At 38.8% G+C, this 15,159-nt stretch overlaps 2 protein-coding genes across 2 annotated transcripts; one reads left to right on the forward strand and one right to left on the reverse strand.

Annotated features, from left to right (window-relative positions):
* The first annotated feature begins 874 nt into the window (after positions 1-874).
* Positions 875-9,566, forward strand: LOC131333857 (F-actin-capping protein subunit alpha). Its single transcript, XM_058368640.1, has 10 exons — positions 875-1,384; positions 1,548-1,663; positions 2,495-2,584; positions 5,104-5,168; positions 6,253-6,414; positions 7,381-7,459; positions 7,617-7,694; positions 8,259-8,333; positions 8,410-8,445; positions 9,151-9,566. The coding sequence occupies exons 1-10, from the start codon at positions 1,243-1,245 to the stop codon at positions 9,256-9,258; spliced, it is 951 nt and encodes a 316-aa protein (XP_058224623.1). The 5' UTR covers positions 875-1,242; the 3' UTR covers positions 9,259-9,566.
* A 3,144-nt stretch (positions 9,567-12,710) lies between these two features.
* Positions 12,711-13,856, reverse strand: LOC131332936 (uncharacterized). Its single transcript, XM_058367244.1, has 2 exons — positions 13,496-13,856; positions 12,711-13,348 (listed from the first exon to the last, which is right to left on the reverse strand). Exons 1-2 carry the CDS (start codon positions 13,854-13,856, stop codon positions 12,711-12,713), a joined length of 999 nt encoding a protein of 332 aa, XP_058223227.1.
* Between the last annotated feature and the right edge of the window lie 1,303 nt (positions 13,857-15,159).

The following is a 15,159-nucleotide window of genomic DNA, read 5'->3' on the forward strand; positions in this document are numbered from 1 at the left end:
ATGCAACTTTGTTTTAGTTCCTTTTGATTTGATTATTTTCGACACAGAGACTAGAACTAGGGGACGACGGTTAAGGTAACTAAACCAACACTAGAAACTTGAAAGCCGCTAAAACGACCCCCTCTTTTCTGCCTACTCTTTGGGCTTATGCAGTGCTCCTGGGCCTCGACGGTCTCCTCTTCACTGCACGTTATATATGTGGGGGTTCAAAACAAATTATGGACGAATCAAAATGTGCAGTGGAAATCATAATGACCCGTTGATTTAAAGGTTTTGGATTTTGAATTCTAATTATTATTTTATTTTTTTAAATTATTATTCTCATTTTTTTTCTTAGCTTTTTTTAATTATTACCCTTATTTTCAATTATTGCTTTATTTCAAACTACACTCATTACTTATAAATCCAACATTTCAAAACGAAAGGGGTCAATGTGTGATGGAAAATGAGACTGGCCACATGGTGTTCCAAACTCCTTTTCTGCCACACATTGTGTGGTGGAGATGGAGCACCACGTGACGGTGCCCCGAGGGCATAGAATAATTTTCATTAAGGATTCAAAAGGTCTACTCCCATCGCTTTGTTTCATAGTTCTCAATCTCGCCGTCCAAAAGTGTTTTGGATAGTCCAGAATCATTGATCGGCAAGATGGACGGTGAAATTGAGCACTACAGTAGTTGGTGCAGTGAAATAGACCGGTGGGAGGACTGGGCTGTAGGGTGGCCGATTTGGCCATCTATCTCGGCGATAGACAACTCAGATTTGAATATAAAGAATGGACTGCTCGAATCAATATCAAGCTCCTATTGATACGAGCCATTGGCGTCAAGATGGACGGACAGAACAACAGTCCTAGAGATTTCCCGTCCGCGTCTGAACGCACTCCTAGTTGTTGACCCTTCCGTTTTTGTATTGATTCCAAACTCAAAAAACAAACAAACAGAGAAGAAAGTCCCCACCCCACCGATCAAAATCATTTCGAATCACACACTCCGGCCGCGAGCCCTCAGCCGGCCTTTACAGATCACCACTTCAAATCAAATCCTCCCCCCCCCCCCCCCCCCCACCCCACAATTCCCTTTTACCCCACCTTCCTCCCCTGTTTCAAACCCCCTCTAAAAAACCAACATACCCTTCACACACCCTATATACACCTACTACTCCTATACGTATTGGAGAGAGAGAGAGAGAGAGAGAGAGAGAGAGAGAGAGAGAGAGAGAGAGAGAGAGAGAGAGAGAGAGATGTATAATAATTCTCGTGGGCGAGTGGCGGAGGAAGACGGAAATCAAGAGGAGGCAGAGCTTAGCGAGAAGCAGAAGAAAGAGATCGCCAAATGGTTCCTCCTCAACGCCCCTGCCGGCGAAATACAATACGTAGCCAAAGGTCCCTCTCTCTCTCTCTGGACTGCTGTGAATTATACCTGCATTGTACCTTTTTGTTCCGATCGTCACCATTTCTCTCTCTCTCTCTAAGAAATTGTTTGCTTCTGGATTGATTTTCATTTGTTTTGAACTATTGCTGTATTTTGGGGTTTAATTTTGACCAGATATTAGATCGGTTTTGGATGACGACAATGTGTACAACGCGGCGGCCTCGGAGGCATTTCCTTTGCACAACAAGTCTCACTTGATATCTCTCAAACTGCCCGGCAAGAGTGAAGATGTAATAATTCTTTCATTATCCGCTTTTCTTTTTAGTTCCGATTCATCGCTTTCAATGCATTTTTTTTTTTTTTGATATTATACAAGTATTAGTTCTTTAAGCTTTTTGCAACACACGCACATCAACTTCTATTTACATTTAGGATATGTTTGGTTCGATAGAATCAACGTTGGAATGAAATGGTCATTCCATGGAATACTTATTCCCATGTCTGGTTCACCATTAAATATTTAATGGTATGATCATTCCAAATGGAATCACTATTCACCTTAGTAAAAATTTTTCATTCCACTAATAAAACTAAGGAATTGTCATTCCATTTCTTTACCACACCAAAATTATTAGTGTTACTCCAAGATTCACTATTGCCACACTGAAAATTATTATTGCCACTCCGAAAATTACTATTGCCACAACAAAATTACTATTGCCAGTTTGCCACTCCAAAAATTACTATTGTCACACCATTCTATTGCGGATGAGAATGGCTATTCCTAAGCACAACCAAACTTGGGAATGGAAAGGATATTCCAATTCCATTCCATCGAACCAAACATACCCTTAAGAGTGTACAATGTTGCATTGCATTGTGAGTAACTGACCTGGGGCTAGCTCAATTTGGCCACCCTCGTACACTTCCATAGGATTTCTCTTAATTGGTTTTCAGTTGGGCTTTGTATGACTGTGGGCTTATGTCATGTCCCGTTTGCTGTTGTTCAGAGACTAGTATTCTTCTACCACTTGTAATAAGTAGAAAAATGATGCCTTTTAAGTGTTAACTGCTAAACTAACTAACTAACTAACTAACTCTCTCTCATGTGTTGTTTGCAGGTTCTAATTACGTCCTTTGGTGAGATAGATGAGAACGAATATATTGAGCCTAGGACTGCCCAAGTCGCTAGAGTTGACCATGTCAAGCAAGTAAGTCATTTCATTGCTCTACTTTGAGGTCACCACTTCTGGAGTATTTTGCACAAACACTTACTAAGTGTTGTATTCATGTTTGGCAGGTAGTGTCAACTACATTTATGTGAGTGTGTGTGTATATATATCCATAATATAACAATATGGTGACATTTGAAACTTAAATCCTACAATCCTGGAAAAAATAAACACACTTACCAATGTTAAGTTTATATTTACAATAAATGGACAAACTAATTTAGGTTTATGGACTCTTAAAGAGAGAGGTTTCTGATATCCAGGCACCAATTCAGAATTTTAGACCTTCTTGGCCTGGTAATAAGTTGGTGAGTAAATTGAAATGCAGATGATAATAATAATAGAAGATAAGAACTATAAGAAAGTACCCATAAGTACACACAAGTAATGAGCCAGAGAGAAGTTTGCCCTTCGGTTTCTTATTCTTTTTCCTTGAAGCACCTGTTTTAGAAAAAGTTCAAGCACTGATGATTAAGAAAGATAGAGTCTGGGTGGGTAAGAGAGAGAGAGGAGCCAGAGTTGGAGTTGATTGAGCGAGGGGGTATCTTTAAGAATAAACTATTTTGTGAAAATGAAAAGGGAGAATCTTTTCTTGTTCCTATATGGCGGGGGAATCTTTTGGAATAAGCTTATTTGAGAAAATGAAAGGGAAGAAAATTTTCTTGTTCCTATATGGTTCCAATAGAGGATCAGATTGTCATCTTTCTAGTGTTGAACCAAGCATCCCAACACTGGAGTTTGAATCCCTCTCTGTGGTTACGACTATATTTCTAATGTTGAACCAAGCATCCCAACACCGGAGTTTGAATCCTTCTCTGTGGTTACGTCTATATTTCATAATTCTCTTGTGAAATTCATTCATTGAATCAAACAAAAACATTTTAGTGCATTCGTCCGGTGTCCCCATTGTAGATTGGTATAAGACTTCGATACTCGTCATTGGATGCTTTGACACAGGTTAGATACCCATCAAAAAGCGTGCTTCTTTCGTTAATGTTTTGAGGAATTGCACACGTTTTGCACTTAGAGGGCACATATCTATTTGTTGGAACAAAGAGATCCAGATATATGGCTTAGCGAGATCGCGACACTTGGACTTGTGATTCTATATCATGTGGCCGAGGTGAGATTAAATATGTTTCATATAGATTGGCGCCAAGCATGCTGGCATTGTATAGCCGCGACGGTTATTAGTTGCCCAGGATCTATAAATACCTGTAGAACCATCAGTGTTGCCGATGTGCAAGAGAGCTGCAGACATGTGAGTGCTGTGGGATTGTCTCCTTGAACCAAGGAGGGATGATTCCTCTAGATTTGTCCTTGCGAGAGCAGAGTAATGTGTCTTGGATAAGTGCTGGACCATGGGAGAGGGGTTATGCTGCGTGCGGGCAACCTACGAGGGTCCAAGTATTCACAAAAGAGTGATCAATTCCCTTGGCACACCCCTATGTCAAGGATAGGAGAATACAACTTTCTCGAACCTGGGCAAGATGGTGCCATATATAGGTTGAGACCTTAACCTGGACATTGAGCTTCGCTTTGGTAAACTGGTATGACCCAAGGGATCCCTTGAGGCTTGGTTTTGGTATTGGCAATACATCCTCTCTGGGGAACGCTGGGGCTCTCGTGGTTTGGTGGCTAAAGAGCAAGGGCTTACAATAACCGCCAGGGTAATCATCACGGGAACACCAGGTGGATGGCAATTGTCACTGCTGGACCATTAAGAAAGGGATCATCCATGCAGGTGATACAATGGAATATTTCTAGACTTGGAGTTAGTAGGTTCTCTGGGGTCCCAAGGCAGACCCAATGGCCTATGATTTGAAGAGGGTAAAGAACCAAGAGTGAGAAACCACCAGAGGCCATTCAACGGAATGGAGATACCTTTCAAAGAGAGAATTTGTGGCTCTTAGAGAAAAATACTGATGTTAGATTCTTGATAAGGATAGGTTTGAAGAGGGAGATTACAAGGGCAGATAGACACTTTGCCACTGTTCCCTTGTTTTCCGTCTGCCTCACTCTTTCACTTGTGATATTTACCACCATTCCCGTTGACTTTTACCACTTCTTACCTCACGGAAGCATTAGCAAGTAGTATTCTGTGTTTTACGTTAAATCAAGTTTCGAAAATGATTAATCAATAATCATCACAAGGTCCGCTCCTTTGAACATCTATGCAGCCTAATTTTCGGAAAACACTAAGTCGTGCAAATTTCATGGTATATTTAGCACTACCGCAGCAAAGGTTCTCGGATTTAGACCTAAATCATCTTGCAAACCAAAGTTGGACTCCGTGTGCTACTTTTGAATTCAGATCCTGGTATAGCTAGGGACGCCTTGATCATGCATCAGCATTGCACAATCTTCACGTTGTTTGAAAGTTGTTATAGCTCACTGTGTGTAGACTGTAGCAGCTCCTTTTTTTGTCCATTTCTTTGTTTGATCAGTATTTATCTGTTCCTCCTTAATTTACGCGAGGTAATGCTAAATTGGCTCAGGTTTGTACAGAAGTGAGACCAGCGACTGATGAAGAACTGCCATCCCCCTATGTTGAGGATTATCGGTATGCATTGTGAATTTGTCAATATTCTTGTATCAGAATATGGTATTTTATTTTCCCTTGCAAAAACACCCATATAAGGTTATGCCAATCATATCTCAACTTTGAACACTTTTAACATAGGTTTTTGTGGTATTTAATCATATTCTTTCTAGTAATAATGGATTTCTCCGTGAGATGTCTGGTACTTACTGCTTGGATTTATGTACTGTATTTTACTACTGTGTCTTAACATGTAATTATATATTATGCTCATAATTATCATGACTTTGCCATGAGCTAATGACCTTTATTTCTTATCGAGGGCAAAATGTTGATAATACTGTATCCCAATATCAAAGATTTGGAATTGGAACTATAGAAACTGGAAAGACATTAGGGCCTGAAAATTTATGGAGAAATCAGTCTTCAGATGGTCTACTGCATTAAAGTCTGGTTTGTCTTGGGCCTGCTAAAGGTTGGAAAGGCCACCAGGACCGCTTTGTGAACATGCATAAATTTCACTTGTAAGACTAGAGACAGGGCTATATCTATCAGAGTTTGTGAGTCTGTTATGTGCACTGTATCATATGCATTTGCTTTTGGGCTTACCAGTTTATGGACTAATGAACAGCAACAATATAAAGAAACGGGAAATGATTTTGCCACTCCCTTTTTTGTTAATGCCACTCCCCTGCAAGTGTATTTTTGCACCAAAAATACACTTGCAGGGGAGTGGCGTTAACATTAAAGGGAGTGGCAAAATCAGCAGCCTAATTTACTAAAATGAGTAATAACTATTCATTTCCGTGTACAAAGAGGCGAACATAAGTGGAAGCGCACTCTATATGTACTAGTGTCTTTCCATTCTATCGACTATCGTTGATAAGAGTCTCACAAAGGCTGAGCTAAGATAGTTTTATTAGTGGATGATTGAGATGTTTTAAACATGGGGCACTTGGTTGGTGTTGTCGTGGCAAACTTGTCTTGGTTTTTTGCCTTATCTTTTTCATGAACAGAAATCATTATGTTCAATGATGGTTCGGTTGACCGTGATGCTTGTAGATAACATTCCTTTTCGTACTATTTGGTTTTGTGATTGTGTCAGATGTGCGCTAGATGCTGAAATTATGAAATATGTTGGTGAAGCTTATCCAAAAGGTGTATGTTCAGTTTACTGTGCCAGAGGAAAAGATGTGGAAGAACCAGGATCTGATTTTGAGCTTGTTGTTGTAATTTCAGCTGCTCGACATAGCCCGCAGAATTTCTGGTGAGTGAATTGGCTTCACTTCCTATTCCTTACTCTTTTTGCTTTATTAATCTCCAACTGTTAGTTGTTCCACATCTTAGCCTTTTGTGATAATTGCTTTGAGGTTTTGCTTCATTTAATCGAGTCTTAAATGATTTGTTGGCATTAACACACATTTATTGGTCAATTAAGGGATTGAACTGCAGTATTATTCTTGACTGCATGCAAGACATTACTAACTGATTGAAGATTGCTATGAGGCTGTTCTTCAAAAATTTAGAAAAATATTTGCTGAACAAATTTGGTTTGGTTTTGTCAACAAAGTGGATGGTAATAAAGGCCCATCAGACAAACTTTAGATTGGTAAGTAGCACGGAACGTAGATATAAGTTTGCATGTCCTGGGAAATGGCTAGAGACGGGTTCAAGTAGCTGCACAAACTTGTGATGCAGTTACAACAAACGTAAGGTTTTATGTAATATGACCCGATGTTTTTTCTATTTGCTCTCCTCTTTCTCCGATGGATTTTCACGGAGAGAGACTTCTCTAATCTTCTTTTCCTCGTCTTACTCTTCCTAATATGCTTATTGACGTAGATGATCCTTGTCTGCATTTGCTAGTTCTAGACCAAGTTTGGTTGCAAATTACTATTTACTTGTCGAATTGATCATCATTTGCATATAAAGCATATACTTGGGCCCAAACTATGCTTTGCTGCTTTTATGCCTTGCATTATTGGAATTTATTTGCTAATGCTTTCAGTGCACTATTGCTTTGTGTTGGAAAAATTACTGAAGTTCAATAATAGCAGTATAATAAGTACTAGCTGCATTCAACTGAATTTGGTCGACTCAGTATGTGATGATATTTACTACTACTTGCCTGACCTTGTATTCCTACGTTCTGTTTCCCTTGAAGATGGAATTGTTTTGGTCTTTTGACAGATGTTCAACTGTTGTATTTTTGTTTCCGCATAATGTTATGTAGCAATGGAAGCTGGCGCTCCATATGGAATGTGGAGTTTAAAGATGACGTACAGATAGTGGAAGTGAGAGGCAGAATGCAGGTATATTTGCAGTTCATTGAATGCAGTAATGCATAGCATGTGTTTTAGTGTTGAATTATAAGACCTCTTTTTGTACTATGCCTAGCTAAGGAGCGAACCTACATGCATGGTTTAATTTAAACAAGATTGATTCACTTGTTATTTCCCTTTCATTCAGGTAGGTGCCCACTACTTTGAAGAGGGAAATGTCCAGTTAGATGCGAAACATGAATTCCAGGATTCAACGTTGTTCCAGGTGGTTGTTGGAAACTAACACACACGTGATCTTTTTCTTGTTCCTTTTCTAATATTGTGGCTTGCTAAGTTATGGGTTGCCACTTGCCACTTGCCATTATGTGTATTTCCATAGCTGCTCAATGTCATGTGATTCGGGATTCCCCTTGTTCATACTCCTGTATGCTGTAAACATCATGACGATGTTAGTAAGCATGTCACTGAACAACCACATTGGTCGAACTGACTTTCAGATCTGTCAGGCAGTTGTATCATTAGCTCACTAGTTTCATTAAGGCACATCTAGCAGTTTCAATTAATTTCCCCTCACACAGGTGGGTGATGGATTCTGTATGTTATCTTCCTTCTTTTTGTATTCTGTCTACCAATAATTCTGATTAAAGTGTACCAAAAAAAAGTCGAAATAAGTAAAAAGTAAGGAATATTTTTCTGTCCTTTTCCTCTTGAGTCCCTCTAGCGATCTCAGTAGTGTTCAAAAGTATTTTCTCTAACTTTTAAGTTTTATTTTTCCCTTTCTTTTTAATCTGTGTTGTCTGGCTTTTTGATAATTTTATACTTGTTTCAGTCTCCTGATGACTTAGCCGTTTCTTTGACCAACATTATTCGCCATCACGAGACAGAGTACCTTGCTTCTCTTCAGGTACTCTATATGTTTGTTTGATCACCAAATACCTGTATGTTCTAGAAGACCTGTACTGACAGTTACATATTGGCAGGCATCCTACTCAAATTTGCCAGATACCACATTCAAGGTAATCTCTAGACTGAAGTCTGTGGAAAGTTTGCTTCAGAACTGTCATTAATAAGGGAAACAAATTAGCTTAGCTATCGATGAATGATACATCTGTCATTGCATGGTTGGGATATGTACACGGCCTGTCCCATTTCTAGACTTCTAGGGGCCCCATCTCTGTTATATATGGCATGTTGGGCAAAGAAGATTGTCCTGATTCTTCTAATACATTGAGCATGTCTCTTTTGTCATTGTTGGGCAAGAAGTTACGCTTATGAGTGTGCACACAACACCTAGCTCGTGCATTTTGCCTTATTGCCTTGTCCCGCATTCTTGTGAAATTAGTGTTCATAAGGTTATTTGATCTTCATTTATTGTTATGGGCCCCTTGTGATTTGCAATCCAACCTGTGCACTAATCTTTGTAACGAGTTCCATGTGATCAAATGTGCTAAACAATATCTAATTTATTGGCGTTCAGTAATTGAAAATGCATGAAAGACACCAAATAATAACTTTATTGCTTGTGCTTCCACCATGCTAATGAACCCCTTGTCTGTACTACATCTACATATCTACTTGTCTCATTAGGTTACCATGCTTGAACTAGTTATTTCCTAATTTTTGCAAATTATCAGTTGTAGATTTGAAGCTGGATGTCAATATCTAGACATCTAAGTCCATCCTTGTTTTAGACCTCTTTTCTAACTGAGATTGTTTTGCAGGATCTTCGAAGGAAGCTTCCGGTTACCCGAACTCTGTTCCCATGGCACAACACCTTGCAATTTAGCCTTACAAGAGATATCAGTAAAGAACTGGGAATTGGAAAGTGAAATACGATGATAGACGACATATATTTCCTCGTTTTCTTGGAACTGATGCCTTACAATGGCCATCTGATTCATTTTTTCTTTCCCATTTTCTCTTTGGGAAGTTTGGAATCGGGTGTTCTTTGAGGTGTTCATGGTATCGGTGTTTCAGTGCCATTATTGGTGCATTCAGTTGTATTCTTGATGGTTCTTGTTCTGAAAGCTGTAGAGAACTGTCGTGGTGGAGTATTAGTTTTGATTGGTTGATATTGCTCATCTCTTTGTATATCTGTGAGATGTCAGTTGATATTATTTCTGGCAAGTTTTCCTCTTTTTCTTTTTTTTTTTGAACGGCGAAGCAAAAATTTTATTGATAAGAAAAAGAATTACAAAACAAGCTCTTGTTGGCAAGAAGCCAACGAAGAGAACCCCCAATGGGCAAGCTCAGATCACCTAAATGGTCTAAATAGGGGTAAATATAGCCCACAAGAATCCAAAACCCAAATACAACAAGAAGTTCAAGATGCCAAAATTTTAGTCTAAAAACTGAAAGGCATAGTCCATAGACAACATAGGCTAAGTCGGAAACTAACCCATAGACAACATAGGCCAGCTTAAAACAACCCTACTCCACCATCCACGCAGCCATCTAGAGTGAGACGGACCGCTGTTATCACGGTTATCGGAACTTGGGGAATGAGCCCCTGTACCCTTAAGAACTGCCCGACCTCCCCACCACAAGCAACCCCACCACAACCACCAGCCACCACCAAACACAGAATACTCAAATTTGGCTGCTGCTGCACCACCACAACCGCATTAACTTTGCAACCCCTTCTCCTCCACTGCTACTTCTCAGCCCCTCCACCTCCGACACCACCCCAAATAGATCCACACCAGCACCCGATGGAACTTAGAGAGAGAAAATTGTGTTTACTACATATTTTTCCCTCTTTTTCTTAATTTTATCTTTTTATAACCCCTGTGGTTTGATTCGTACTTCACTATATATGGTCCCCATTGTTCTAACCAAACTTAACCATCCGATTTTTGCCCAATCATGGCCTCTAATGAAATAATAGACTAGAAACCAAATGATGGAAGGTCTATATTTGAACACAACTTCCAGTCTTGGGTCGAGTGTGTTCAAATGGAAATGAAAGGCCACATAGTGAACTTTAAGTCAAACTACAAGGGGGGATGTGTAATTTATTCCTTCTTTATAGTAGTAGTAGCATTTTAACACAATGATAGAAAGTGTAATCGCGGATCAAAAAAATAGAAAGTGTAATCCTTTGCCATGATTTTGGAAAGGAAAATGATTTTCACTTCTTTTCTTTACTATGAGACTCTATTTCTTGTCTTTTAGTAAAGTTTTTTTTGTATATTTTTCTCACTAAAAGATAAGAAAAAGAATGCCATAATAAAAAATGAGAGTGTAGAAATCATTTCCCTTTTAAAAAAGAATAAAAAAGAAAAAGAAAATACATATCTACTACGTATGTTGTTCAGTTTTGTTAGTTACTTTCACAATTAGGTATGTTTAGTTCACTGGAATGAAGTTGGAATCAGATACTTTGAGTGGTTTTGGCTTAATAAGTCAAAATGACTTTTTTTATTCAATTTTTTTTTTGTATTTATTAATTTTTTAAGCTAAAATCAACCTCTGTCCCAAATAAAGAGTCTGCAAATACTTACTACAAAACATAAGGTTTCATCCTCAACCCTAACTTATCTGGTCAAAAAAACAACTGAAGTTTTTCTTCTTCTCTTTTTCCAGCCGCCCGTGGTCTAAAAGATGTGATCCCAGTCGAACTCTCTTCTCTTTTATAATGCTACCAAAGGCATATTTGTGAAAGGAAACTTCAATTGTCCAAAAGGAGACTTCCTCTTCTAATAAAATTCCCAAATCATTGGGCAAATCAATACCCACGTCTAGATCCTTACGGGTAATCTTTTTTTTTTTTTTTGCCATTTATTAATTATAATCTATACTATCCTAGGGGAAAAGGGGGGAAGGGGATGGAGCTAACGGGAATGGAACCCTGCACATGTGCATGTGAGAAAGGGCACTCCACTCCGCCCTTAGGAGTAATCAGTAGGGAAATTTTCATGTGCATTTGTGGGTGTCCACCCTTCGCCTTGGGGATTCGTCCTTGGATAACCCGGTTGCTGAGATCTGTGTACCCAACGACGGGCTCTGGTATTCAGGAATCTGTAGCCTCACGCGGGCAGTTTTCTGGTCGTTCTTTCTTGAGCAATAATGAAATTGTCTGTTATCAAAAAAAAAAAAAAAAATGTAGGAAAATTTCCATATTAACTTGAATTTTACTTCAAATCAACAAATTCTACGACGACTGATATGGGTGCAAATATCATCTTTCCTGCTTAATTAGATAATAATTTCATGTAAATGATCAAAAACATAATAACTATATCTGATTAGGCACAATAAAAGAATAATACTATACGGTATTGGAGTTTTTATATGTCCATATTTAGAGCTCATCAAGGACCTGGTATGGGTGGTGAAAGAATGGGCAAGCAACAATAACAATAACAAAAGGAGGAATAACGAACGGGTATCTGATTCTGCTTGTGCCCGTGCTGGCTGAAAGGAACGATTCTATTCTATTATGTGTCGATTAATGATTACTATTATAAAGTTTTAGTACACGTCTTTCCCTTCAATTTGTTTCTTGTTTCGAGATTCCAACTTATTAAATGGATATAATGTTTACTATACATGAAAATGCTTTGAGTTTCGATTAGTGTATGTGTTGTATGATAATTTTAGCTCGGTTGCTGCTCGCCTTATCAAAACAAACTGGAGTATATAAATTGTCGGCTTGTTCGTTTTGGTATTTGGATTTTGAGCGGAGACAGATAGAAAGAAATAAGAGTAAAATTTTTTTTTATTAAGAACCATACACGAAGAGAGAATCTAAAATCCCAAACCGCACAAGCTCGTTTTTAATGAGTTCACACCAGGAGGATAGAAAAGAGAGCCTCTTCTCGCGCCCCCCCGACACGCCCCCTCCCCCCCGGCCCCACTCCCTTTCCACTCTTGCCCCTTTCTTTTCTGTTTTTTTTTTTTTTTCACTTTAACTAGTTTTTTTTTTGTTTTACTTTTAAAAGTAAATAATTATTGTTTTATTTTTTTTTTTACTTTTACTAATTTTTTTATACTATTAAAAGACTTTAATTACTGTTTTAATTTTTTTTAATTTTTTTGTTTACTTATAAAAAACTTTAATTACTATTTTTTTTAAAAACTTTTACTATCTTTTTTTTGTTTTACTTTTAGTAGTTTTTTATTTTACTTTTAAAGGACTTTTTACTATAATTTTAATTAATAAATGAATAATTAAAAATATAACTTATACTAACATAACTTGTACTAATGTTAATTAATCAAACCAAACATAACTTGTACTAATTTCATTGAAGAGTGAAAATACATGAAAATTCAATTTCTAATCAATGTTTCCACCAAATTCTGCTTCTGTCCCTCTTGGTCTTGTCTCCATTATTTCTTGCCACAAACTAATTCGTGTTGCATAACGAGCAGCCCATCTTTTAGCTTCGTCTGATGAATTGTTCCACCACCATATTGGATAGGATGGTACAGGGTAATGAGGCTGCAAGAAAAGTTGCACAAAGTGATTGTTCCCAACACGAGCAATAGCTATTTCAATGCGCTCTTGGGCTGGAACTGGAGGGGATCTCAATGGGAAGTGAGTAAAACAACCTGAAGGAAGCGCATTAAATGTATGCAGAACAAGGTTGTACGCCGAAGCGATGACAACTCCCATACTCATAGCGTCCATCCAATACTCATCTGGTGCCGAATCTTCAAAGTAATTTAAAGACCGTATTAGGTAGTCTGCCCAACCTATTTCTGGATATAGCGCATTATATAGATCCATATTTTGTTCAATCTCATTAATGAGATCTCTTCGAACTTGAGCCCAACGATCTTCACCATACCCTATGTGAGCAGCTATCGCCCTAAATCCACAATGACCGTCACCTCGGACGTCATTAATGTGAGAAATGTAATGCTGATAAGCTCGAGGTAAATGCTGAATGTAGTCGATACGGATGGATGGAACTGAAAATTCATCACGGTTCGCTTGAGTTTTGCGAACTCCCTCGCCCCTCCCACGTCTCCCAGATTAGATCCTAGATGATGAAGTCGATATTTCTGTAAAGGAAGGAATGCGTCGTCCACTTTGCTACTCTCTATCAGTAAGTCGACCTCTATGAGCCGTGTTATAAGCTGGGCCTCGAACTGTGCTCTGAGATGGATCCGTCATATCAATAATCCTGTCTATCATGTGCACTCGGGTAGATTGATCCATCCCACGTAATCTGTCTACAACTTCATATGTTCTGTCCGATCGTTCTCCGTCGTCATTCACAATGGGCGCACGCATGGACAACTTAGTCCAATGATCGTGGATACTCTGAATCGGAATTGGCATGAAATACCAACGGTAATATGCAAGATCATGTCTGCATGGCAATCCGTGCGTAATTTTTATTGTACAGTCGCACAACTGGAACTGGAGGTAGGATGCATCTTCAGCGCATTGTAGTTGAACATTGATGAGCTCCATTGCCTCTAATGAAATGCGAGTTCTTACTTGTTGAAAAAGTTCGTCATGTATTTGCCAATGGCGGGGGATGTTGATAGATCTCTAAAATGACCTCCGAATGTCCCCGAACTGATTTTTCAGCATCTTATCTATTTTCTTAAAAGCTTGTTGTAAGGATGACATAGTACCCCCCAAATATAGCTTCAGCCTCGCATGTGCGAACTCTGCCCTGTAATATAATAATGAACTGTGTTTCAATACGAAAGTTATAGAAATATTCTTTAGAGTAGTACAATAATGTACGTAATTGAAATAGTAAAGGTAACAATGCATAAAGTAACTATACCTCTGACTTGAATTGCTTCCGAGGTGAATACACGTATTTATCCATGCTGCCACAAACCTATCTTTGTACGGCATTAACCATGTATTGAAAAGGTATTGTAAGAGCTGCGGGTGTTGTTTATAGTCATCGCATATGGCATTCCACTTCTGATAGAAAGACGCTTCGGTTGTAGAATTAATAAGCGAGTGCCATGACATGTTAAAGTTGTTAAACGACGGACCAAGGACCCCTCTGCAGTGCTTTCTTATGCATTGGTTGATGTGCCAAATGCAAAGAATGTGACGTGCCGAGGGGAAACATGCTTCAATGGCGCTAAGAAGGGCCAAATCTCGATCTGTAACAAACACCGATGGCAACAATGCCCCCCTTCCAAGCATCCATTTCTTTAAGGTACTCAGGGCCCAAGTCAAGTTCTCTATCTTCTCCTTTGTAAGATGTGCAAACATGAGAGAGTAAGTGCACATTGTGGATGTGATACCTACAACCTCCAATAGTGGTAATCGATACTCGTTGGTCTTGTATGTGGCATCAATGACCAATACGGACGGAAAGTTCACAAATAAGTCTAGGCTTTGAAGATGAACCCAAACAATATCAGTGATTTCGTTGGTGTATGAATTTGTACGATATTCATGGAGGTATCTTTTCTGTATTAGTTGATTCAAGACAAACTGGGTAGGATTTAGACCGTCTAGTTTTGCTATGTTATCCGTATATTTGAGGTTGTATATGCTTTGGGCACATGTAGTGTTTAACGGATTTTTTTTCTTTATAACACTAAGAATTTCACGAGGTGCTGTGTTGTCCGCCGTGTCGCGCACAATTTCTTTCTCCTTTGGTGTTAACCTTGACGGGTACTCATGCCCATCAAAATATTCTGCTGTTTCATGGTTATGGATACCACATTCAACCCTTACACCCCACATGACACCCGTTGGAGGTATTGGTATACCTCGCAACTCAAATGGGCACTCGCAT

Source organism: Rhododendron vialii, chromosome 7a (assembly GCF_030253575.1).
Source record: "Rhododendron vialii isolate Sample 1 chromosome 7a, ASM3025357v1".
NCBI lineage: Eukaryota > Viridiplantae > Streptophyta > Magnoliopsida > Ericales > Ericaceae > Rhododendron > Rhododendron vialii.